The 24,852-nt window shown below is 42.3% G+C and overlaps 5 protein-coding genes across 6 annotated transcripts; all 5 read right to left on the reverse strand.

The window, feature by feature from the left end:
• Positions 1 to 672: 672 nt before the first annotated feature.
• Positions 673 to 2,323, reverse strand: LOC123003312 (uncharacterized). Its single transcript, XM_044395477.2, has 2 exons — positions 2,306 to 2,323; positions 673 to 1,587 (listed from the first exon to the last, which is right to left on the reverse strand). The coding sequence occupies exons 1-2, from the start codon at positions 2,321 to 2,323 to the stop codon at positions 673 to 675; spliced, it is 933 nt and encodes a 310-aa protein (XP_044251412.2).
• On the reverse strand, positions 2,007 to 6,330 carry LOC108065700 (colorectal mutant cancer protein). Its single transcript, XM_017153818.3, is given in 8 exon segments — positions 2,007 to 2,601; positions 2,888 to 3,170; positions 3,173 to 3,597; positions 3,651 to 4,060; positions 4,062 to 4,087; positions 4,140 to 4,472; positions 4,531 to 4,780; positions 5,826 to 6,330. Coding segments are annotated over 8 exon segments (2,136 nt in total). The 5' UTR covers positions 6,102 to 6,330; the 3' UTR covers positions 2,007 to 2,468.
• A 114-nt stretch (positions 6,331 to 6,444) lies between these two features.
• On the reverse strand, positions 6,445 to 8,560 carry LOC108065505 (coiled-coil domain-containing protein 149). The gene is made up of 6 exons (XM_017153505.3): positions 8,354 to 8,560; positions 7,705 to 8,289; positions 7,542 to 7,649; positions 7,388 to 7,475; positions 7,190 to 7,328; positions 6,445 to 7,135 (listed from the first exon to the last, which is right to left on the reverse strand). Exons 1-6 carry the CDS (start codon positions 8,423 to 8,425, stop codon positions 6,562 to 6,564), a joined length of 1,566 nt encoding a protein of 521 aa, XP_017008994.2. The 5' UTR covers positions 8,426 to 8,560; the 3' UTR covers positions 6,445 to 6,561.
• A 14,424-nt stretch (positions 8,561 to 22,984) lies between these two features.
• LOC138913554 (uncharacterized) lies at positions 22,985 to 23,926 on the reverse strand. 2 transcript variants are annotated; one of them, XM_070217528.1, is made up of 3 exons: positions 23,556 to 23,926; positions 23,252 to 23,502; positions 22,985 to 23,194 (listed from the first exon to the last, which is right to left on the reverse strand). In XM_070217528.1, the coding sequence occupies exons 1-3, from the start codon at positions 23,777 to 23,779 to the stop codon at positions 23,007 to 23,009; spliced, it is 663 nt and encodes a 220-aa protein (XP_070073629.1). In that variant the 5' UTR covers positions 23,780 to 23,926; the 3' UTR covers positions 22,985 to 23,006. The 2 variants fall into 2 exon arrangements, with proteins under 2 accessions (XP_070073629.1, XP_070073630.1); XM_070217529.1 differs by having other exon boundaries at positions 22,996 to 23,205.
• On the reverse strand, positions 23,762 to 24,839 carry LOC108065515 (copper homeostasis protein cutC homolog). Its single transcript, XM_044395641.2, has one exon. The coding sequence runs from the start codon at positions 24,723 to 24,725 to the stop codon at positions 23,946 to 23,948; it is 780 nt and encodes a 259-aa protein (XP_044251576.1). The 5' UTR covers positions 24,726 to 24,839; the 3' UTR covers positions 23,762 to 23,945.
• Between the last annotated feature and the right edge of the window lie 13 nt (positions 24,840 to 24,852).

Consider the following 24,852-nt stretch of genomic DNA (forward strand, 5'->3'; position numbering starts at 1 on the left):
CTTCTGTAGGGTACTTTCTTTTAGTTCCACGTTCTCCTTCTAAGGAACTCATTTGGGATAATTTATTTTTCCAATCAAATTTCCGCGAGGATTTTTACTCCAATTTGATATTTTGCAACACTACACCTTAGGGATGACAATTTTTATATTTTCTGTGAAATCGATTATCGATAAGTAATTGGCGCCAGATTTAAATTCTATGTATTTATTAACCACCCAAACCACCCTCACCAGTCTGCCCATTGATGACTTGCTCAGGTGGAGCCAGAAGTGCGTTATAGTTATTCTGTCTAATAATACCTGCCTCGGCCTACCTGTTGAGTTAGTATAAAAAAAGTTTTCAAGCGTGGCTTGAAGACCAATATAAGTTTGTATAAGGAACTCGGTCCTTATACTTACGAGCCCACTTCCCGGAGGTCAGAAAGTAGAACCACGGAGTTGTAAGATGAAATGATAAATAATTTATTGGGAGGTTGGTACATGGTTATATACTACTTGGAACATTCATTGAGAACACCGAGATTTGTCCGTCTCGAGTCCATGGTTCTTGAACGATGCCTATGTCAATGTTCCTCTCACTGAGAAGAACTGCAAGATGGGCTGAAGCATGCGTGCTGTGCTTCAGGTTAATCTGCATGACTCTAGTTGGGTGTTACGTCTGACCAGGTCATCTTACAGCTTGTTGGTGTCATCGACCTCTTCGAGAACATCATCCGGCTCTGCCAGGAAGACCTTGACCTTGGCCTTCCGTAGGCCGAACCGGACGGTGTAGTCGGCCCTCTCAAGCTGCGGCACGCAGCGCTGGTTGATGAGGAAGAGGAACGGCTGGCTCGTCTTCATCTCCTTCTCCACTCTGAGTATCTCCCAGTCCTCTGTGTGCACCTCTGGGTTCTGAGCCCTCAGCAGCGACAGCACCTTTCCCTGGTCAGTCTGCTCCTTTGGCAACCAAATGCGAGCCCGCGGCCTCCTTGGAATCTCCCAGGCGTGGACGAGCCTAATACTAAGGCCGTCCCAAGCATTTCCAATCCTGGCTATGCACTCCGCTAGGAAGGAGCTTGAGAAGGAGTCATCGCACTTGATCACCCGGTGCCCCCTGACCATTTCCGACGAGTCGAAGGAGGGGATCGGACTATTTGGCACGGCTGACAGCCTTTCGGCTATCATGTCGGCCACCTTGACCTCGATCTCCTCCCACTTCTCCGACAGCAGGCGTCCGTCCTCGTGCAGGTCGTCCACCAGTGCCATTGCGAGGTTGTCTCCGGCTACGTCGCTGAACTTCTTGGCCTTCTTCACCAAGGAGGTCGGTCTTGGGCTCCCCTGAGCGTCCTTTGCCAGTTTGGCTGCGATCTCGCTTGCCTGGCGCCGCCTCATGTACTCCTCGAAGTCTGCGATCTCCGCCAGGCATCGAATCTTGTCCTCCGCATCGCGCTGGTCAATCCTGCCCTCTGCCTCATTCTTAACAATCTTGCCGAGAATGAAACGAGCTTTACTGACCCTGGCCTTGCGCTGCTGATGCGTAGGCGCAGCAGTGGCTGCCTTGCTGGAATTTCTTGTGCTGCTCGAGGATACGAAGGTTTCGGAGACGTCCTGTCCATCGGGGGATGGTTCCGTTTTTTATCAGGATCATAGAACCCTGATCATCTTTATCCTGTGCATCCTCCTCAACTTGCTCTGCTTTTATTTTGATTGGAACATCAGGAAGTGGTTCGCTTGTGTCTTCTGTAGGGTACTTTCTCTTAGTTCCTCTATTTGCTAAGGATCCTTTGCATGCCGCCGCCTTATGGACCACAGTTTTATCTCTTTCCGAAGAACTCATTTGGTAAAATTTAGTTTTCCAATAAAATTTCAGCGAGCACCAATTTTTACTCCAATTTGGTATTTTGCAACACTGAACCGAGAGATTGGGATGAAACTTTTTAAATTTTCTGCTAAATCGATTAGTAATCGGCGCCAGTTTCAAATTCTACGTTTTTATAAAACCATCAAAATTACTTTCATTAGACATGTTTATAATTTGTACAATTTTAAATACATATTGAATTCATATAACAAGCAAAATGCGAATACATTGTATAAATATAGGATCCCGTGTACGCGTCGTGAGTAGCTAACTCCTTAGTTTGCCTAGTCGAATGTATGTCTATAAATATGTAATTGCTTGTGGCCCAGAGCCGGATGCTCCAATCCCACGGTTGGAGCCTTGCTCATGGCACCTTCTGAATATGTATTATGTATGTAGTTGAGTATGTAGTGGCTGCAGCCACCAGCTGGCTGCAAGTTAGTTATCATGGCACATTCGTGATACTGTCTCGTTCATCATCATGTCGGTGTTCCAGGGGCAACTGTAGACTCGGTTGGGGGCATTGCGTTGGGGGTAAACTAAGCGATATGATCGAGAGGGAAAGATCTTTTGCGGGATATGTGACAAGCGCGCCCGCTCCTCGTCCAGTTGCCCAGTCCTCCTGGGCCTACAAAGTCGTCTCGGGTACATGATTGTGTCCCTGCTCGTAGTCCAGTCGCAGGTCAACGATCTTCTGCTCCAGCTTCCTCACCCGCAGCTGGTACTTGCGCTTGCTGTGCTCCAACATTTGTCCCAGATTACTGAAAAGGATGAAGAGAAAAGATTATTCCTGCATGAGTACACTTGAATTGACAAACAAGTCAATTTTTTGAATACAGTGAGTGAGTTTAAGTGTGTCAACTTGGATCACTTGGAGCACAGAATAAAAGTGAGTGGAGTGATAAAATTACTAAGCAAATTATTTAGGTAATTCGAAATTATTTTATATTAAATCACTTGTTTTTCCTTATGAACAAATCAAATGAAAATAAGTGATCCAAATAATTGATTTTAAAAACTAATCGTAGTTATAGAAAGCAATCTTACTGGTTGGACTTCTGGAGTTCTCGCACATTCTGGTGCAGCTGCTCGTACTTCTCGTCGGAGGCCTTCTGCGAGGCGGTGACATTGGCCAACAGCGTCTGGATGCGGCTCTTGAGCTCCGTTTCCCGCGTCAGAGCCTCGACCAACTGCTGCTCCGTGAGGGTGGCGTGCTCTGCCTCCGAGTAGGACACCCGATTGCTGGCCTGCAGCTGCTTCAGGGCTTCATGAAGGATGCCCACACGCTCGTTGGCATTCTGCCGCTCCTTCTCCGCTTCCTCCATTTCGACTTCAGCTGAAGATTCGCATCGCGCAGCTCAAGCAATTCCTGCATAATCACCGCCGTCTCCAGATCGATGGGTGACTTCTTGTCCTCGCTGCGCAGCTCGTGCTCCTTCTCCAAGGCGAGACGCTTCCGCTCGTAAATATCGCTGAAGGGCGACTCCAGACTGACGATGGTGTGCTGGACACTCGATCGACGTCCCTTCAGCTTGGAGACGTGGTAGCGCAGACGATTGTCGTCGTCGGGGCACCAGGAGCGGCCAATCTTGGGGGTATCTTCAGTGCTTAAATTGATGTTGTGTTGCCAAGGTCCCAAACTATTCTCGCACACGTTCTTCTCACTGTCTAGTCGAGCTAGCAGATGCCTTGCCACCGCCTCCACAGATCGGCGACTCTCCTCCGCCGCCGCTGACTTCTCACCGAGTAGAGCCAACCTAAAAGGGAGTTGGGTTAGCAAAGGTGGATCCAGAATCCTGACCAGACTTACTTGCTCTCCAGCAGAGCCAGCATCACGTCGTACGCCTCGATTGCCCGATCGCTGCAGTTGAGCGCCAGTTGAAGGGCCACCGCATTGGACTCGTATTTGCCGCACAGCAGATACAGGTGCTCCGTGTGCTCCTTGCACTCGTCCAGCGTCAGTGCCAACATGGTGTTCCGCATCTCCAAGTGCTCCACACGCCGCTGCAGTCGCTCCAATTCCCTGCTCAGCTGCAGGGGCTCCATGAAGCTTTCCATGAAGAGGTTCTGCTCTTTTAGCTCGCACACCAAGTGCTCCACCAGGTTAATGTGCTCCTCGTTGCTTAGAGATGTGTGCTCGGGAGCTTCAGCGGATTCCTGTTTGCTGGCGCAGCGCAACTTGACCCGTTCGGCCATTTTCGGCACGGCGGGCACACGTTTTCTGCGGGCTGGTCAGGGAAACACAAGCTGAAAGGAGCACGTTAGCCATCAGGATATGAATTTAATTAAGATATCTTACAATTCAAATCATTGAGGCGCTGTCCGCTTTCGTTGACCTCCGTTTCGCAGCCAAAGAAGGCCACTTTGGTCTGTTCCTCGACCACGGCGGCCTCCTTGGTGGAAATCTCGGACTGAAGCAGGGCTATTTGGGCCCTCAAATGCAGCACCTCCTCCTGCAAGGCCTCCACTTGGCCCTTGTGGCTGAGTTCCTGCGGCTTGTGGCCCATCTGACCCACACTTGTGGTGCTGTAGGCGCCCTCGAGATCCTCCAGGGGTTCCGTCTGGCACTCGGCATCGGGATTGGTGAGATTGAGCTCGGAGTTGTAGACAGAACCCTCCTGAAAACTCAGTTCTATAATTGGAAATACTGATTAGCCTTGTTCCTTGGATCTCTTAGCATATCTACTTACCACTACCCTCCGGTTCCTGTTCCTCCATGATAATGTGATCCTGCTTGCTGCGCAGTTTCTTGCTCAGCTCCGCTATGACGCAGTGCATCTCGGTGATGCGGCACTCGTGCGCCTGGCTGACCACCTCCAGCCGCTTGTGGCAAATCTCCCGCTCCGTGTTGCTCTCCGTGAGCTGCCTTTCGGCCTGCTGCAGGCGCTGGGTGAGTTCGCGCACCCGGTTCTCCAGCTGCTGCACCGATAGCTGCTCAACCTGTGGAGTAATCAGAGCGGGAAAGACAAGGATTAGAGATTTCTAGATGGCCAGCGGTGGGGGTCATCACGTTTATGGGTCGCCTGGCCAGCGGATGGGCCATCAGGGTGTACTCCCAGCTGCGCCGCTTGTCGCTGGGCACCGACGGCGTGTCGCTGCAGCACAGGCAGCTCAGGCTGCGCGGAAGCAGTTGCTCCGCAATCATCGTCCAGTGGAAAATTTCGACTGGCGATTACGTCGTCATCCAGCCGCGGGTGCATCCGCGCTCTCCGCCACTGCAACTTGACCCTCAGCCTTCGACACGCATCTGCGCACTGGACGCCAGCCGAATTCCAAGACCCCCACAAAAGGGTACACTTAAAAAACGGGGTATTCTACAATGATTGGGCTTTCAAAAATAATAATCTAACTATGCAGATTTATGGAAAAGTTTTTTTTTTTAATATTATGTGATAGTATAATTTGTATGTAAAAAAAATTTTTTAATTAATTAAATGCTTCTTACGATAGCAAAATAACAAAATAATAAAATTTGCAATCCTATATATTTGGACATTCATTAAATTACATGTATATACATTAAAGAACTGAAATTGAAGGAAGAAAAACTTTTTTTTCGAAAAAAAATTCTTTTTATAGAAATTTGTACTTTGTAGGACTTGAATTTTAGGTACTACCTAGGTAGGTACATTGTTATATTTTCAAAAGGAAATACTTTTTTTGCTTTTCTCTTTGTAGGTTGTTATGTTTATAGGAAAAATATAATTTTAATGTACAAAAAACAATTTAAAAATCGCAAATAAGGGCTAGTACTCAACCCAACAAAATGTCGTCCAAATAAAAAAACTTTATGTGAAATAAAATTTCTTGACGTTGTTTTTCATATGAAGTTTTTTGTTTTGGACGACTTTTTGTTGGGTTGAGTACTAAGCCCTAAGCATGAAAATAGTACCTTACAATTTTTTCAAAATTGTTGTTTAAAAATATTAATATTTGTAATAACATTATAATATTTTTCTCCCAGTGTAATGGGGCCATCACTCACTTTGTTGACAATGTCTAGCGTGGAGCAGCTGGAGATGTTGTTGTCGCTCTCCGTAGTGTCCCGCTGCGTGTGCTCCGGGGAGTCCAGGTCGCAGGATCCCACCAAGTGCCTGGCGCCAGGACCTCCTCCGCGCGGCGAAATGCTCCCGAAGACATACTCGAAATCCTCGCTGTGATTGCCCTGGAATCCGCTGGAGTCGCGCTGCTTGCCGCTGCGTCGCGGCACATCGGTGGCGGCTATCTTGGCCACTCGGGCCACCTGCACATCGTTGGACATCCTGATATCTGGCTGGGATGGGCTGCTCCTCCCGGACTAGAATTGGCCTGATTGGGGCCCCTTGGTGATTACTTTTGATTGCTGCTCCATTCCTGCTCTCTGTAGCACTGGGTTAATTCTACATGGCACTTGCTGGTTGTTAACTAAGGCATTTTTAATTCAAAAACTCAAAACTTTGCATTCTTATCAGAAAATGTATACCCAGACTGGGAATGTTTGTGTGTATTTATGCCAGCGTTGTTCAACACTCTAAGCGATTATTTATCGATATCGCAGGTTCATTGGGCGCGCAATTCAAACTTCCCATTTAAAGCTTTAGCTAAATTGCATTCTTCAGTTTCCTGTTTTATAATCTGTTTTATTGTACGCTGTTGCGGTAATATACATATATTATATCCTCTGTCAACACTGCGATATGCTTCCATCTTTGCGGGACTTCCCAATTGAACTAGTTTTGTATTTAAGGAATAGCAGATAGATTTTCGGCCCGTATCGTGACCATAGCCTCGTAGTCCCGCATGTCCAGTTCGTGGAGAGCCTTCTGCACCAGCGTGGCCAGGTGGGGAGGCAAGTCCTTTAGATCCTCCATCCGCTCGCGAGCCACGGAACTGGATATTCGAGGTGTGCCGGTACACCGGCTGCTCAGACCGCAATTTCCGGAATCTGTGGTGGCCGACGAAGACTTGTGGAAGTCTTCGGAAGGCTGCACATCCACCCCGTAAACCGAGGAGTCCACGGACTCGGTCGACAGCGAGGACATTCCATCGTCCGAGTGCAGGACCTCCGCCGACTTGTGCTTCCTGGTATCCCCAGGATCCGGCGTAATTGCCGCGTCTTCGTTGTCGGGGGCAATGGACGGAGTGCTGCTGATGTCGGCATCATCAACCATTGCGGCGCAGTAGCCATTGAGGAGCAGCTGCGAGGGAGCATAGCCGTACTCCTCGTCCTCCTCCTGGCCCTCCGAGTTATCCTCGTTTCCAGAGAGGAGCTGCTGCCACCGCTGTTCCAGCTCCGTCATTTTGCCAGCCAGTATTCTGTGGAATATATTCTTTTAGTATACATTTTGATTTGGGAACTAAGACAACTACTTGTTGGTCTTCTTCTGGTGAGTTAGGGCCAAATTCTTATCGTTCAGATTGTCTAGCAAAGCCAAACACAAGGATTTGAGGTCGCTTAAGCTCTCGGTTTTCTGCGGCAGATCAATGCCGCTCTCCAGAATGGTTTTAACTAAGGGAAAGGGAAAATTAAACAGGCTTAGCAGATGTATAAATTATATAAATACCCACCTTGTCGTGGACTCAGTATGGTGTCTTCATTTGTGCCGCCTCCGCCCAGTTTTACAATTCCCTTTTTCTTCTTGGCATCCAACATGGTCTTCAAAAAGGTTTATAAAATATGTAAATAAATCTAACAATTAGTTTATAGGGTTCAGATTAATACCTTGTACTTGGCTATGCTCTGTTTGGTCAGTTCCAGTTCGCTGTCCTGGATCTTCACACGTTCATGCAGGTACTTGTTCTCCAGCAAAACACCATCGATGTCCAGGAGCTGCAGTTTCTTTTATAATTATACAATATATATATTATAGCAAGCCCTAACTCACCCTAGGATGCGTTTTTTTAGCCCTCAGAGCCACGAAGAGCTCGTGATTGAGGCGATGGGCCTTGCATTTGTAGGCATCCCGCTCGGTAATCAGTTCCTCCTTCTCATCGATGACCGCCTTGAGATCAAAGGCCAGCTGGGCATTGCGTTTCTTCAGGCCCTCCAGGTGGCAGATGAAGTTTGCCCTCTCCCGACGCCACTGCAGCTCCTCCTTGTTGCGGGCAGCATTCTCGGTGGCCATCGCCTGGACCCTGGACTTATTGCTAGCCTCCGTCTCGCGTAGGAGTTCCATGTCGCCCTGGAGCTCGTTTAGTCGCTGCCTCAGGGCCTCCACCTCCGTGCTGAGCTTGAGATTCTGCTCCCGCGTCTCATGGAGCAGGGCGGCCAAGCTGGAGTTCTCGCTGAGGGCTCCACAGCCGCCGACGGCCAGCAGTTCACTGTTGCTCTTCAGCGCCGAGTAGCGCAGCTGCAGGGTCTCCGCCACCAGCTTGTATTGATCTCTTTCCACGCGAAACTGCTCCAGTTCCTGGCGCAGGATCCTCAGGGCCTCCACCTTGCTCTGCAGTTTCCGATGCACCGCCGAGGTCTGCAAAGGGTGGTTCATAAAGTTTATAAGTAGTTATAAAGGGGGTTGTGTACTGCAGACTCACCTCCACATTGTACGTGGCCATGGCCATATGCTGGCTGAATCCATGCTGACTTGCCACCTCCTCCAAGTCCATATCGAATTTATAAGTGGGTTTTCCTTTTCCCAAGCTTCGGTTGTTGACATTGACAGTGAATAATAAGGGGGAAAGCTGCTTCAGCCAGCTGTATCACAATTTCTCGGCCTCTAAGGACACCATTTTGGCCAAACACGCAGCCAGCGTTTGAAAAGCTACGCTACTCTCGTAGTATTTTGTTTTGCTATTGCTATCGCTCTCTTTTTGACTAGAGCCGTAGCAGAGCCATAGCAAAATAACGAGAAAGTTTGTGCTCTGCTCTGCTCGTAGTTTTGTCGCTTCAGAAACTGTAGCAATAGCGGTAGCAGAAAATCAAGTCCTGTGCTCTGTGTAGCAGTAACGGTAGCAAAAAATTGATAGCGAGATGAGAGCCGAGCACTTGCTTTTTTTTCATGTGCTACGACTCTCGCTTGTGTTAGTTTTCTTATTTTCTGCACCTTTCTTATGCAGCGTTTTCTTTTTAATTGTCGCTTTGCCAGAATGAGAAAGAAAATATTTTCTGTCAGAATAAAGTGGTTTAAAATAATAAAATAAATAATAGTATTTTATTCAAAAACTAAAAATCAATAAAAAACGAATATTATATATAATATAATATAATATATTGATTTTTAGTTTTTGAATAAAATACTATTATTTTTTTTATTATTTTAAACCACTTTATTCTGACAGAAGCAAGCGAGAGTCGTAGCACATGAAAAAAGCAAGTGCTCTGCTCTCATCTCGCTATCAATTTTTTGCTACCGTTACTGCTACACAGAGCACAGGACTTGATTTTCTGCTACCGCTATTGCTACAGTTTCTGAAGCGACAAAACTACGAGCAGAGCAGAGCACAAACTTTCTCGTTATTTTGCTATGGCTCTGCTACGGCTCTCGTCAAAAAGAGAGCGATAGCAATAGCATAGCAATATTTGTATTCATCTCGCTACTACGGAGTAGTAATTGCAAACACTGCACGCAGCTACAGTGAATCAATTTTTCCAGGCGCCTGCGCACTGGGCCCCAAAAGGTATGCTACATATGTTTGCAATTCGATTCATATCGATAAGGTTTTGGCCTGTACTTTTAGATTAGTTAATTTATAACTTTAACTTATCAGAATTAACAATAATACTTAATTTATAAACTACAACTTAGTATAATTTATAAAAATTTCTAAAAAGGTTTCAATTTTGACAACTAATTTTCTATTTTTGCTTGATATAAAATTCCATATTTAAAAATTTTCGAAGTTTCTTGGATAGATTTTTAATTATTCAAATTTTTTATTCACAGAGATAAAATTTTTGCATGTACTTTAAATAAAAATTCTTGCCTGGATTAGTTAATTTATAACTTTAACTCATGATCAATATTAAGAATATTAACATTATTAAGTATTTTAAAACTGCAACTTAGTATAATTTTACAAAGAATGCTCAGATTTAATTTGATGTAAAAATTAATACTTAATAATTTACGTTTTATGGATATATTTTTATATCTTAGTATAATTTATAAAAAGGGCATAGCAGACTTACCTATGGAAAACGGCCCCCAGCGATTTTAAAAAATTTGGAATCAGCGATTATAGATAATTAGAAGGACAGTATGGCAACCAATTTTCAAAGCTATTGGACATTTCGCTGAGGAGTAATCGTCTGCAATCCAAAAATGTATTTAAGCTTATATTTGACCAACGGAAACGCTTAACTGAAAATTAGTGATGAGAAATCAAAGGGATAAGAAATAGGTCCTCGCTAAAGAAGCTTGGCATTTTTAAGACTTTTTAAAAGTGCAGAAAACCGCGATTAAAATTTAAAAAAAAAATTTTGACCACACTCAAAATAAATTTAACCCTAAATTTTAGAAAATCGCCATTAAAATTTCTTTTTTCTAAATACAAGAAAGTTATTTCTAAATATAAGGAAATTTTTCTTAAGTCAAGAAAGTTTTCCTTAAATCCAGGAAGTTTTTCTTAAATGTAGAAATTGGTTACCATGAACTAAAATAACCCTAAAATCTAGAAAAAATGCCCTTAAAATTAGAAATTATTTTCTGAAAAATAGAAAGGCAAACGAAAATAATAAAATATTTTGGCAACACCTTTTCTAAAAATTAGTGCCCTAACCCTAAAATGAAACCAACCCTAAATAATAGAAACATTTTCTAAAAAGTAGAAATTTTTTCTAAAAAATAGAAATAGTTGTTTTCACATGCTCTGGCACACCAAAATGTTCAATGCCAGAACTTGTCAGCTGCCGGCCAGCTGTACTCGTGGCGCAGACCGTTAAAGCACTTGGTTAGCAATCGAATCGACGCGGGTTCGAGTCCCAGAGCAAAATTTTTTAACCTTTTTTTTTATGTTATTTTATTTTTTTTTATTTATTTTATTTTCTTTTATTTTTATTTATTTTTTTACTTTTTTTTATTCCTTTTTTTTTATTGATGGCAAGCAGTAAACTAAAAATAATTAGGTTTATATTTAGTTATTTACTATATACTACACATAATATAAATTGCGTTAGCATAAATATATACATAAGTATATACGTATGTAAATAAGTAAAACGCGAATGGTCAAAAATTATGCAATTAGTATTCAAATGTGTTGTCCGCTTCACCCTTTACATACATTGCTCGGTTTGCCACAGCAAGTTTAAGTGCTACAATGGCCCAGTATGTAGGCCATTCGCTCCTTGCGCGGGAGACCCGGGTGTAATGTACCTTGTCGCTCTTTTGTCCACCAAAATAAATAAGCCTAGAAGCAGACTTTAATTTTTTTTTGTCCCACTTGGGTTACCAAAGAGAATGAATCGCTGCCAAGCTCAGCTCAAAAAGGTTGCACTCAAGAGAAATTCTGGAATCAAAATTACATGAGAGTACCGTGGGTTGGCAGACAAAAATGGCGATCTTTTTCGAAATTTGGGGAAATTTTGGTTACATGAGGTTCTGACACGCGAGTATCGGTCTTTTCTAATTCTAACGCCAGCCAAGGCAGACGTGCATATCTCGAGCAAAGTCAAAAAGTTAATTCAAAGTGCCAGCCAGTCAAAGATTAGAAAAGTTATTAATAATCGTGGGTTATACCATATTGGGTAAGAAAATAAATCGGCTGTCGTCCCCAAAATTAGGCAATGCTGACCTTAGTCAATTTTATTTAGGTACCCAGGTGCAAAAGCACACCTTTATTCTCCCAGCCATTGGTTTTTCCATCAATACGCTCCGATCTCCAGACGTTCCAGGCAAAGCTCAGCTTTCCCGAAAGAGATCGGCCCAAGCAGCGGCCAGAGAGGAGAGGGGCTTCAGTTTTTATTACCAGCGCAAACGCAACGGTCGCAGCTCCGACGCTGCTCGGCGCCGAGGCCGCGGAAAGTCGGAAAACGGCGGAAAACCGCCCGGGAAATACTGCTCATCGTCGTACGAAAAGTTCGGCAGAATCTACGTTTTTTTTGAGTGTGAAAATCTAATAATTGCCTGAATAAGAACCACCCAAAAGAAAAAGTCACGCACACACACATGTAACCTGCAAGACCACGCTGCAATTATGTAATCGCTTTGTAACTGACCTACGTTAAAGTACAGTGGCCTCTCGTATGAGCATCTCCGGTTGCTGGTTTTCTATGTAATTTTACCTTTAAATGGTATTATTCTAAAAGTACGCCACTGTACTCTTTCCCCTTATGATTATTTCAAGTTCTTTTTTTTTCTAAATTTTATAGTTAAATTATATTTTTTCTTAATACTTAAATTTACTTCCTTAAAATGCGCACACGCAAATATAAAGAAATAAAAGCCCATTTGTGAGTGTGTATGCGAGCGGTATAGCAACGCCAGAAAATCAGTGAAGAAAATTCTAATATAAACGTAAATTACTATTTGGTAAAAGAAAATGAAACCAATCAAGTAAAGTTATAGCTTGAGTCATGTTTAAGAAAGAAAAGAAGATCAATTTGGCGAGGTTCTTGTGTCGTGCGGTGAAACATATGTATTATTAACATTTCAGCGAATTTCAGTGACAACGTTCTACGAAGAAAGCGCTTTCCTCGCCGGATGTTCAATGAGTGAGTCACCCTACTTATTTTATATATTTTTATAAATTGCATAAAGAAAATCCCCGACCAGAATTTCCGACCAAATAACAAAAGCCGAAAGGTCAAAATTGAATTAAAATAATGAAAACTTAAAACGAAATTGAAATGAACGAAAATTAAAATAGAAAAGAAAACATGAAGTGAATGAAGTAGAATTTGAAAGAAAAGAACCGCACAGAAAAGAATGAAGTAAGAATTATAGAAATAAACCAGAATGATTTGTGCCGTAATACGAATTCGCCGCAAGTTTCGCGAATTCGCCGCTTAAGCATTGCCAAATGTAAAGTCAATGGAATCCACTTAGGTTCCACAACCCTGACCACTGGTTGTATTTACTTTTCTCATACACACGGGTTAATTTCCTTCCTTTTTAATTACATATCTTAAATTTATTTTTGCCCCTTTATTTTGTTACTGTTTAAATACTATATTGCCATTATGATTATATTATTATATTTTAGATAACTATTATATTTCTATATCTATAAATTTATATTCTGTTAATTCCTTGCGTAAAATAGCGATTGTGGGTGGGAATACGCCCTGTAGAATTATGTCAGCAGTACATTTAAATATTCTATGTTAATAAATGAATTTTATAATGAATTTTGAGTAGACCGCCAATTAGCTAAAGGGGACATGCCGATAACAGGAGATGTGGGGGTACCATAGAGGGTTAATACCCTCATTTAGGGATCACACCCTAGCTATGGGACGGTGTGATCATGGAAGGGTGGGCACTTGTGGTTGCAACAACATCTTGCCACATTCTTGAGATTTTTATTTTTTCCTTTGTAACCATTTTCATTTCCTAACTTCAATTCTAAGCAAATCTCCCAAAATATTCGTCAGTCCGAATTGCGTTACCGTCGACTTATTCTTGCACGTGATCGATTTAATGATAATATATTTATGTGATTTCTTTTGTGGAGATAATGGGCTGTATATCAACGGACTCGACGACTAGCCGGAACCATCACGTGGTCCGCACGATATACGAATTGTCATCTGCTCTTCCTTTTGGAAAATATTAAGTTTTCTGGGATCTCCCTCTGTACGTTACATGCTACAGTAAATATAATATATATATTTATAAATCTGGCGCCCAAACGTGGAGCAAGAGTTGCTATAGCAAGCAATTCAACCGGCACGCCACAATATAAAAATAGTTGTTGAAATGTTACAGTCATCAAACATTATTTCGCATTTTCAGATATACTAGTTGAAAAATTCTGAATTCGGAAAGGTCAATAATAGCTCTGGAAAATTTTTCATTTGAGTCAACTTATGATAAACCGAGCATTATTGAAATAAATCCTTTATCCGAGGGGAGGCAAGGAGTTCTGGATCACCGTTTCCATGCCAATCTCAGATCATTAAAGACTAGTTGGCGATTTTGTTTTAGGAGAATTGTTTTTTCTGTTTTATACATATGTCACTTGGCAAGTTGACATCATCCGCTCAAGTAACCGTGCGTTTTCAAGAAGCAGTGGATATTACTTGTTTTGGAAGTATGATGTTAGTGGTATTTAATCACACAAGTGTCTGTAGTCAGTGGACTGCAGTTTTGTCCGTCTGTTCTAGTTATTTCTCTGATTCCAAATAATAACTTAATTAAAACTGAGGAAAAGGTGAACAATATTATGATAGCAGAGGATAAGATGTTAGGTGTTTATAAACCTTCTTCGACCGTGTTAACCATTTTAAATATTTGCAGAATTTACCTCTAAACTTGGTGTTACAAAAGTTTGGAATCTCACATTTAAAAAAAAAATAAAATAAAAATAAAAATCAAGAAAAAAGGTTACCATTCATTATCCTGTTAATTAGGCAGGGTCCCCAAAAGCTTAAAATAAATATATTTTTTTTCGTTTTCATTATTATTGATAGTTATTTTTGGTAGAAGCATAGTGAACGTGAGTCCTTGGAAAAGAGTAGGAGAGTATATTAAAATATATATTAAAATAAAGTTGTCCCAGTACCATTAGAAATGCCAGTATCGCGCAGTTGTGAAAATATATCCAATTTAGGAAATTCTGGGAACACAGAAAGTCCAGAGTGTTATCTTTGCTTACAAATAATCGAATTTTCTGCACAACTGTTGACAACTGGGTGTGGGCACACCTTTCACAGAGCGTGTTTCAGTAGCAGGATAGGCCATAGAAAAGTTTGTCCTGTATGCGCGACTTCCTTTCAGACTTCGACAGGTAGTTTGCTTAACGAATCAAGAGGAGAGTTAGCTAGCTCTGTGTTCAATCCTGAAATGCCAGTTAGTACGAGAGCAAATCCCAATTCAGACCTGGACTCGGCTGCCGCAGGTAGTTCGACGGTAGGTCCTTCGAGGTCAAGAATCCCGGCCCCAAATACAGCCGGCCCGGGAGATTTAGGAGCAGGTATTCAAACCCCAGTGGATGACAACAGATCTGAGGAGATGGATGTCAACGCAGGGCAGGAAAGTCAAAGTCCATCCCCATCTTTGCATCAGCTCCAACAAACAGTAGCGGATGCCATGGCAGCCGCATCGATAAGACAGACCGAGGTTCTATCCGATACCTCACTTAAACAGGCAGAGCTACTGTCCAAAGCCATAACATCAGGGTTTCGAGAGTTGCTGGCTTCCCTTCCATCTCATATAAGAACCGGAAGTCAGGAACCTCCGCCACCTTTAATTACGCAACCAGCACCATTCGTAGACTCAAACGCAATAGGTTCCATGTCACCAATTCCGATGGATATTAGGCCAGAGCGTGTTAGTCAGATTTTGGTGAATTGGAAATTAAGATATTCTGGTCGTGGACCTATGTCAGTAGATGAATTCATATATAGAATAGAGGCCCTAACTTATCAGACTTTAGGTGGCAACTTTGAGTTGTTGACACGTTACATAAGTAATCTTTTTGAAGGAAGTGCCAGCGATTGGTACTGGCGCTATCACAAGAGTGCTAGAAATATTGAGTGGCCTGCATTTAAAAGGGCTATGTTAATTCAGTTCAAAGATGAAAGAACCGATGTAAATATTCGCGCTGCTATAGATAGGAGAAAGCAAAAACAAAATGAATCATTTGATGAATTCTACGAAGCGATAGTGATGTTAGCAGATAAAATGACTATCCCATTGTCTGAGTCCTCATTACTAGAATCCCTGCGTGCTAATTTGTTACCGGAAATTCAGCACGAGTTGCTTTATGAGCGAGTGTTAAGTATTTCACAGTTGCGTCATCTAGTTAGGACTAGGGAAGTATTCATGCAGACGGTAAATCCAAATCAAGCGCTTAAGCCTAGACCCACGCCTAGGAAATTTGTAAATGCAGTGGAAAATTCCGCAGAGCTTGAATCGGAAGAAATAGATGAAGAAATAGAGGCGATTAATCTGGTTTGCTGGAACTGTCGTGGCAACGGGCACCGTTACCAAGACTGCGTTGAGGATAGACGAGTATTTTGCTATGGGTGTGGCCAAGCGGATACATATCGTCCGACTTGCCACAAGTGTAGCGCATCAAAAAACGTTCAAAAGCGTGTACCGCAGAAAGGTACACGCAAACAGACGATTTCGACAGCCACCAACACGGATTAACTAAAAACATGACGATCTCCCAAAACTCTCATGTAGACACATTTTCACCTTCTACGGCAGTTACACGCGAGCACCGTAATAAGGAGTTGACAGGATTAGCGAAACGAAAAATCCGATCGCAAGAACGAAAGGGAGATTACATGAATAGGAACGGACAAGAAGAGATGGATTTAGTATCAGCTATAATAGCTCCGGATGTCAGACCTTATGCCGAAGTTACGCTGATAGGTAGAACATTGACGGGGTTAATGGATACAGGCGCTTCAATAAGCTGCATTGGGGGAGAATTTGCCAGAGATTTACAAGAATCTCATTTTCCCTTCAAAGCTATTTCGGCCGATGTTCGAACCGCCGGAGGTCAAAACCAAAAAGTCATCGGGAAAGTTACCACTCAGGTTAAGTTTAAGGATCAAAATAAATTGATAACGTTATATATAGTTCCGTCATTAGTACAACCCTTATATTTAGGTATAAATTTCTGGAAAGAATTTGGATTGCTACCCGATTCGTTGGTAGAAGAAAAGGCATGCGTAGACGAGATAAACAATTGCGATGAATTAGAAATGTCCGAACGTCAGAGACCATTGTCTGAGGAGCAATTCTTGGAGCTTAATAAAGCCATTCAAAGTTTTCCATCATTCGCGGAAAAAGGTCTAGGAAAGACTTCGCTGTTGTCACATAGTATAGATGTAGGAGACGCAAAGCCAATTAAACAGCGGCACTATCCCGTGTCACCGGCCATAGAAAAGCTCATGTACGAGGAACTCGACCGTATGTTGGGCCTAGGAGTCATTGAGGAGTCAAACAGTGCCTGGTCCTCGCCAGTAGTGTTAGTCAAAAAACCAGGTAAAGTTAGGCTGTGTATAGACAGTAGGCGAGTCAATGAGGTAACCCGCAAAGATGCATACCCTATGCCATTTATAGATGGGATTCTAAGTCGGTTGCCAAAGGCAGAATACATCTCGAGCCTGGATCTCAAGGATGCCTATTGGCAGATACCCTTAGAACCAGGATCGAGGGACAAAACGGCTTTTACAGTACCAGGACGAGCACTGTATCAGTTCACCGTAATGCCTTTTGGATTAAGCAATGCGCCTTCCACAATGTCCAAACTGATGGATCGTATTATACCGGCCAACTTAAGGAACGAGGTGTTCATCTATTTGGACGATCTCCTTATTATTTCTGATACGTTCCAGCGTCATATTAGCGTCCTTCTGGAATTGGCAGATAAACTTAAAGAGGCAGGGTTAACAATTAATGTGCAGAAAAGTAGATTTTGCGTACCCGAGGTCCATTACCTAGGACATATAGTAGGATACGGAACCATTAGCATGGATTCAGCTAAGATTGAGGCTATTAAAGACTACCCAGTACCCAAGTCCGTGAAGCAGTTACGTAGATTTCTAGGTATGACTGGATGGTACCATAAATTTATAAAGAATTATGCGTCCATTGCTTCACCGTTAACTGACGCGTTAACGCAAAAACGTCAATTCGCCTGGTCAAATGAAGCTGATGGTGCGTTCCTGGCTCTGAAGGAGGCTATGTGTAAAGCCCCAGTGCTACACACACCAGATTTTTCCGAGCCATTCTTTATTCACTGCGACGCCAGCCACTCAGGAGTTGGTGGTGTCCTTATGCAGGTCAATAAGGATGGCGATGAGGTCCCTATAGCGTTTATGTCGAGGAAGCTCAATAAATGTCAGCGTTCCTATTCCGTTACTGAAAAGGAATGCCTGGCTGCCATTCTCAGTATAAAGAAATTTCGGGCCTATGTGGAGGGGCATCAGTTTACAGTAATCACGGACCATGCATCCCTGAAGTGGCTGATGACTCAAACCGATCTCAGTAGTAGACTCGCTAGGTGGGCCTTGAAACTGCAAGGTTATTACTTTACAATTAAACACCGGAAAGGTTCCCAGAACATAGTTCCCGACGCGCTGTCCCGAGTGTTTACCGAAGACTGCTCGGAAATGGCAGCTATATCGGCAGTCGATTTACAATCAGAACACTTTGATTCAGAAGAATATAAATCTCTAAGGGCTAAAGTTAGCTCAACTCTAAATCTAACCCCCGATCTAAAGATCGTAGGGAAACATATTTTTCGTCGTACAGAACATCCTATCGGAGAGAAAATAGCCGATGAGAAATGTTGGAAGCTGTGGATCCCTAATGATCTAATACCAGCCACGTTAAAAGACGCTCATGAACATCCGTTATCAGCGCACGGTGGCATTAACAAGACCCTTGACCGAATTCGTGCATACTACTTTTGGCCAAAGCTGCTGAAAGATGTAAGGGAATACGTTAATGCGTGTGAAATTTGTAAATGCACTAAGTATCCAAACAAAGCTTTAAGACCGCCTTTGGCCCGGTCTGGGGAAACTGAGAGGTTTTTTCAGAAAATTTATGTAGATTTTCTTGGGCCTTATCCAAGAAGTAAAGCGGGAAATATTGGCATCCTTGTGGTGCTAGATCACTTATCTAAATTTCCTTTTATTAAGCCGGTAAAGAAATTTACTACAGATGCGATTTTGCCTTACATTGAGGAGGACCTGTTTCACTGTTTTGGGGTGCCTGAGGTAGTTCTGTCTGACAACGGCGTACAGTTTAAGTCGCACGCGTTTAACGCCCTTTTGCAAAAGTATGGTGTACAGCATGCGTATACGGCCGTTTATTCGCCGCAAGCAAATGCTTCCGAAAGAGTAAATAGGTCCATTCTGGCCGCCATAAAGGCTTATATACACCCCGATCAATCCAATTGGGACGTCCAACTTAGCAGCATTGCTTGTGCGTTGCGATCGTCCACACATAGTGCCGTAAAATCTAGCCCTTATCGATTAGCTTTTGGACAGCAAATGATCACCAGCGGAGAGACATACCCATTACTAAAAGGATTGGAGCTGCTAGAAGACCGAGACATACAATTCTCAAAAGAAGATTCGTTTGAAATCCTCAGAAAAGCCGCCACCGATGGAATGCGTAAACAACATGATCGCAATGAGAGGACCTACAATTTACGAAGCAGAATAGTATCATTTAGGCCTGGTCAGGAGGTTTTTCGTAGGAACTTCCAACAGAGTTGTTTTGTAAAAGGATTTAACGCAAAGCTTGCCCCAATATTTGTTAAAGCGCGAGTGAGGAGAAAACTAGGTCAGGCGTATTATGAATTGGAAGATTTACAGGGCAAACTGGTTGGAAAGTTTCATGCAAAAGATATTAAACAATAAATAATCAAGCTTACAATCGCTCCAAGCTAGTATCACACTTTGTTGTTCCCCAAAGTGTGATTTTGGTGGGGGGGATTTGTAATGTACCTTGTCGCTCTTTTGTCCACCAAAATAAATAAGCCTAGAAGCAGACTTTAATTTTTTTTTGTCCCACTTGGGTTACCAAAGAGAATGAATCGCTGCCAAGCTCAGCTCAAAAAGGTTGCACTCAAGAGAAATTCTGGAATCAAAATTACATGAGAGTACCGTGGGTTGGCAGACAAAAATGGCGATCTTTTTCGAAATTTGGGGAAATTTTGGTTACATGAGGTTCTGACACGCGAGTATCGGTCTTTTCTAATTCTAACGCCAGCCAAGGCAGACGTGCATATCTCGAGCAAAGTCAAAAAGTTAATTCAAAGTGCCAGCCAGTCAAAGATTAGAAAAGTTATTAATAATCGTGGGTTATACCATATTGGGTAAGAAAATAAATCGGCTGTCGTCCCCAAAATTAGGCAATGCTGACCTTAGTCAATTTTATTTAGGTACCCAGGTGCAAAAGCACACCTTTATTCTCCCAGCCATTGGTTTTTCCATCAATACGCTCCGATCTCCAGACGTTCCAGGCAAAGCTCAGCTTTCCCGAAAGAGATCGGCCCAAGCAGCGGCCAGAGAGGAGAGGGGCTTCAGTTTTTATTACCAGCGCAAACGCAACGGTCGCAGCTCCGACGCTGCTCGGCGCCGAGGCCGCGGAAAGTCGGAAAACGGCGGAAAACCGCCCGGGAAATACTGCTCATCGTCGTACGAAAAGTTCGGCAGAATCTACGTTTTTTTTGAGTGTGAAAATCTAATAATTGCCTGAATAAGAACCACCCAAAAGAAAAAGTCACGCACACACACATGTAACCTGCAAGACCACGCTGCAATTATGTAATCGCTTTGTAACTGACCTACGTTAAAGTACAGTGGCCTCTCGTATGAGCATCTCCGGTTGCTGGTTTTCTATGTAATTTTACCTTTAAATGGTATTATTCTAAAAGTACGCCACTGTACTCTTTCCCCTTATGATTATTTCAAGTTCTTTTTTTTTCTAAATTTTATAGTTAAATTATATTTTTTCTTAATACTTAAATTTACTTCCTTAAAATGCGCACACGCAAATATAAAGAAATAAAAGCCCATTTGTGAGTGTGTATGCGAGCGGTATAGCAACGCCAGAAAATCAGTGAAGAAAATTCTAATATAAACGTAAATTACTATTTGGTAAAAGAAAATGAAACCAATCAAGTAAAGTTATAGCTTGAGTCATGTTTAAGAAAGAAAAGAAGATCAATTTGGCGAGGTTCTTGTGTCGTGCGGTGAAACATATGTATTATTAACATTTCAGCGAATTTCAGTGACAACGTTCTACGAAGAAAGCGCTTTCCTCGCCGGATGTTCAATGAGTGAGTCACCCTACTTATTTTATATATTTTTATAAATTGCATAAAGAAAATCCCCGACCAGAATTTCCGACCAAATAACAAAAGCCGAAAGGTCAAAATTGAATTAAAATAATGAAAACTTAAAACGAAATTGAAATGAACGAAAATTAAAATAGAAAAGAAAACATGAAGTGAATGAAGTAGAATTTGAAAGAAAAGAACCGCACAGAAAAGAATGAAGTAAGAATTATAGAAATAAACCAGAATGATTTGTGCCGTAATACGAATTCGCCGCAAGTTTCGCGAATTCGCCGCTTAAGCATTGCCAAATGTAAAGTCAATGGAATCCACTTAGGTTCCACAACCCTGACCACTGGTTGTATTTACTTTTCTCATACACACGGGTTAATTTCCTTCCTTTTTAATTACATATCTTAAATTTATTTTTGCCCCTTTATTTTGTTACTGTTTAAATACTATATTGCCATTATGATTATATTATTATATTTTAGATAACTATTATATTTCTATATCTATAAATTTATATTCTGTTAATTCCTTGCGTAAAATAGCGATTGTGGGTGGGAATACGCCCTGTAGAATTATGTCAGCAGTACATTTAAATATTCTATGTTAATAAATGAATTTTATAATGAATTTTGAGTAGACCGCCAATTAGCTAAAGGGGACATGCCGATAACAGGAGATGTGGGGGTACCATAGAGGGTTAATACCCTCATTTAGGGATCACACCCTAGCTATGGGACGGTGTGATCATGGAAGGGTGGGCACTTGTGGTTGCAACAACATCTTGCCACATTCTTGAGATTTTTATTTTTTCCTTTGTAACCATTTTCATTTCCTAACTTCAATTCTAAGCAAATCTCCCAAAATATTCGTCAGTCCGAATTGCGTTACCGTCGACTTATTCTTGCACGTGATCGATTTAATGATAATATATTTATGTGATTTCTTTTGTGGAGATAATGGGCTGTATATCAACGGACTCGACGACTAGCCGGAACCATCACGTGGTCCGCACGATATACGAATTGTCATCTGCTCTTCCTTTTGGAAAATATTAAGTTTTCTGGGATCTCCCTCTGTACGTTACATGCTACACGGGTTCGATTCTCACGACGGACAAGTAAAAATTGTAAGTTTTTTTCATGAATATAAAATATTAACTAATCATAATTTCTACATTCCCAATCTTCCGCAGTCCCGTAGTCTACATTTACAACCATATTTGGCTTTGGTTAGATAAGAAATCCAAGCGCAAATACATAATAATAAATACATAACCTTAAACATTTACAATATACATGACACACAACGCCTGCATATGTATATAGGGAGGAGTACATAATATAAACGTATATACAAAAAAAAATCATGATTGAACATGTTTTTTGTTTTGTTTTTAATTTCTATTTTTTAGGAAAATTTCCTAATTTTTAGAAATTTTTGCCCTTAAATTTAGTAAAATTACCCTAAAATTTAGAAATATGACGTCAAAAAAAATCAAAAATATAGAAAAATGTGACCCTAAAATTTAGGGCGAGCTTGTCTTGAAGACAAAAGTAGGGCGATTTCCTTGACTTTAGGGTTAATTTTATTTTGAGTGCACTTTCAAGTTTTGGCAACCTCACCAATTTTTTACAGCTTCTGTGTCTTTTAACCATTGAATTAATAAAAAAAAATCATAATTTTATAGGTGGTGCAACAGTGTCAAAGAAAGTAAAAACTAGATTTCAAGTAGTTTTGTGGGACGTTTTCTACAACCCGGCCACCCCAGTTTTTTTTTTTAAGTTTTTGAAGTGCACAGTACCAACTTGATTGCAAAGCACATTGCTTCCAATATTTATTCTCACACCTATTTTGGCACTATCCTCACTCTTTTGCCGTATTTTGGCGTTAGAAAGAAAACACGAAATCAATTTTATCTTTCGAGCAGAAAGCACGATTTGCATAATTCAAAAGCAGAAATAGCTGTCTTTTCATGGTCAGATATAAGCTTAAATACATTTTTGGATTGCAGACGATTACTCCTCAGCCAAATGTCCAATAGCTTTGAAAATAGGTTTCCATATTCTCTTTCTAGTTATCTACCATCGCTGATTCAAAATTTTTAAAAATCGCTGGGGGCCGTTTTCCCTAGGTAAGTCTGCTATGCCCTTTCTCAAAAGGTTTCGACCTTTACAAATAATTCTCAATTTTAGTCTTAAGATTTAAAAATTCTATTTTTAAAAATGTACAACGTTTTTTGGTTATTTTTTTTATTATTCAAATTTTTTTATTCACAGAGAGTTATATAGGGATTCTCGCAGATAGGAGTAAGATTGGAACTAACAACTTTATGCTCGCAAAAGGTCTTTTGGCGCTCTAACATTGCACTTAGCACTCGTCTACAAGCGGTTTTCACATCTGCAATCCTGGCTGTTTCAAAGTCCAGCTTTTTGACCAGATCCTCAATGCATTTTACTTTAAAGATACTTTGATTTTGAAGTAGAGATCTATTACAATGCTCTTAGCACATACCTTTAAAAATGATTTCTTGGTTTTGATCTGGAAATGGGATAACATCCTGACCACCTTTCTGCCGATCCAAATTGTTCTTAAGAGAGTTTAGCAAGGCATGGGACTCCTTGTGTATTTCCACCCAGTCCTGCCGTTTTTCTTCTTTCTGAGTCTTGAAGGACCTGCATTGCGTCCAACATATCTCCCGAATGTTGGTCACCTTGCAGGTCCTACGAAGATGGCATCTCTTTTTAGTCGATTGGAGTTTTTGCCTTTTAAGGGAATAGCTTGAATATATGATAAGAATCTTTTTAGAGAGCTTTACCCTTGCTTATCCTCTAGTAGAAACTTCATATTCTGCTCATTTTCCTGCAGTCGATCAATTAAATTTTGATTGGTGGCCACCAGCTTCTTGGTGCCACAAATATGGTTATTTAGCTCAACACCGTAGGCTTCTATTCTGCGCAATATATTTTCCACATTGTCCAAGTGGTGATTAAAGTAATGAAGCCTTAAGGCAGAGGGACTATCTATAGTTTCCACAATCATGCTTTTTTTTGATTATTTTTAAGATTTAGAATTTTAGGGATAAGACTACTTAAGTAGTAACAATAGCTATCTACAAATGAAATATAGGAAAAAGTGGAGTCCGCAGACAGTCGAGGAATAAAACTAGGACTTAGGATTAGGTTAGGAACTAGGAATCCTATGAACTTCAGCGGCAACTCATGGCATTTGCAATGGTGACCATCTTGCGCACCACATTGGCATTCGTGCCGAAATACGGATCCACGTCTTGTTTGCCCATGGTCACGTCGCACTCCATGCGCGTGGTGGTGGGCGCCACATAGTCCTCGCCGGCGGTGTCCTGGGCGGAGGCGTGGAACTCCAGGCAGCGGCTGACAGTGAGGATCTCCTCCAGATTGGACACCTTGATTCCGGCGCCGGGCATCACAATAAAGTCCCTGTGGTGCTTGGCTATCAGCTGCGCCAGGCAATCCACTCCATCGGCGGCCGAGGGACGGAAGCCACTGCTCAGCAGCCGCTTGAAGCCCAGCTCCCTGAGCAGCTGGACATTCTCGTCCATGCGCTTCTGGTCGGTGAGGTCGAAGGCGCGGTGAAAGGTCACCGGGAGGCCGCCCGACGAGAGCATCACATGCCGGCACTGATCCACGTTGATGCTGCGATCGGGATTCAGGGATCCAAAGACAAAGCCATCGGCGCCGTTCTCGCGCAGCAAATCCATGTCCGTGAGCACGGCGCACATCTCCTCGTCGCTGTAGACGAAGTCGGTGCCCCGCCGGGGCCTCAGCATGCAGTAAATGGGCAGCGTGAGGGTTTCCTTCAGGGTTTTCAGGGTGCCCACACTGGGCGTCAGGCCGCCTTCGCCCAGCGCCGAGCACAGCTCAATCCGCGAAGCTCCGCCCTCTTCGGCGGCAAAGGCAGATCGTATGGAGTCCACGCAGACCTCCAGTTTGATGTCGTGGCTGGCCATTTCGCTAGTCACTGATGAAAAGCGGGGTAAACAAAAAAATAAACAATTTCAAGTGGAAATCTGCTAGAGGTGCGTGCAGACCGATAACAATCAGCTGTTCACGGCTGGTCGATAGATAGGCCTATCG

Source organism: Drosophila takahashii, chromosome 3R (genome assembly GCF_030179915.1).
Source record: "Drosophila takahashii strain IR98-3 E-12201 chromosome 3R, DtakHiC1v2, whole genome shotgun sequence".
Lineage (NCBI taxonomy): Eukaryota > Metazoa > Arthropoda > Insecta > Diptera > Drosophilidae > Drosophila > Drosophila takahashii.

What these genes read in the sequence shown, in the direction of transcription:
- LOC108065515 (XM_044395641.2), bottom strand. Translation starts at nt 24,725, where the DNA reads ATGGCCAGCCACGACATCAAACTGGAGGTCTGCGTGGACTCCATACGA.
- LOC108065505 (XM_017153505.3), bottom strand. Translation starts at nt 8,425, where the DNA reads ATGGACTTGGAGGAGGTGGCAAGTCAGCATGGATTCAGCCAGCATATG. An exon ending in TGGCCACGTACAATGTGGAG is followed by an intron (nt 8,290 to 8,353) that starts GTGAGTCTGCAG and finishes CACCCTTTGCAG; the next exon opens with ACCTCGGCGGTGCATCGGAA. An exon ending in CTAAAAAAACGCATCCTAGG is followed by an intron (nt 7,650 to 7,704) that starts GTGAGTTAGGGC and finishes AAGAAACTGCAG; the next exon opens with CTCCTGGACATCGATGGTGT.
- LOC138913554 (XM_070217528.1), bottom strand. Translation starts at nt 23,779, where the DNA reads ATGATTGTGGAAACTATAGATAGTCCCTCTGCCTTAAGGCTTCATTAC. An exon ending in CTACTAGAGGATAAGCAAGG is followed by an intron (nt 23,503 to 23,555) that starts GTAAAGCTCTCT and finishes TTCCCTTAAAAG; the next exon opens with GCAAAAACTCCAATCGACTA. An exon ending in CCAAGAAATCATTTTTAAAG is followed by an intron (nt 23,195 to 23,251) that starts GTATGTGCTAAG and finishes GTATCTTTAAAG; the next exon opens with TAAAATGCATTGAGGATCTG.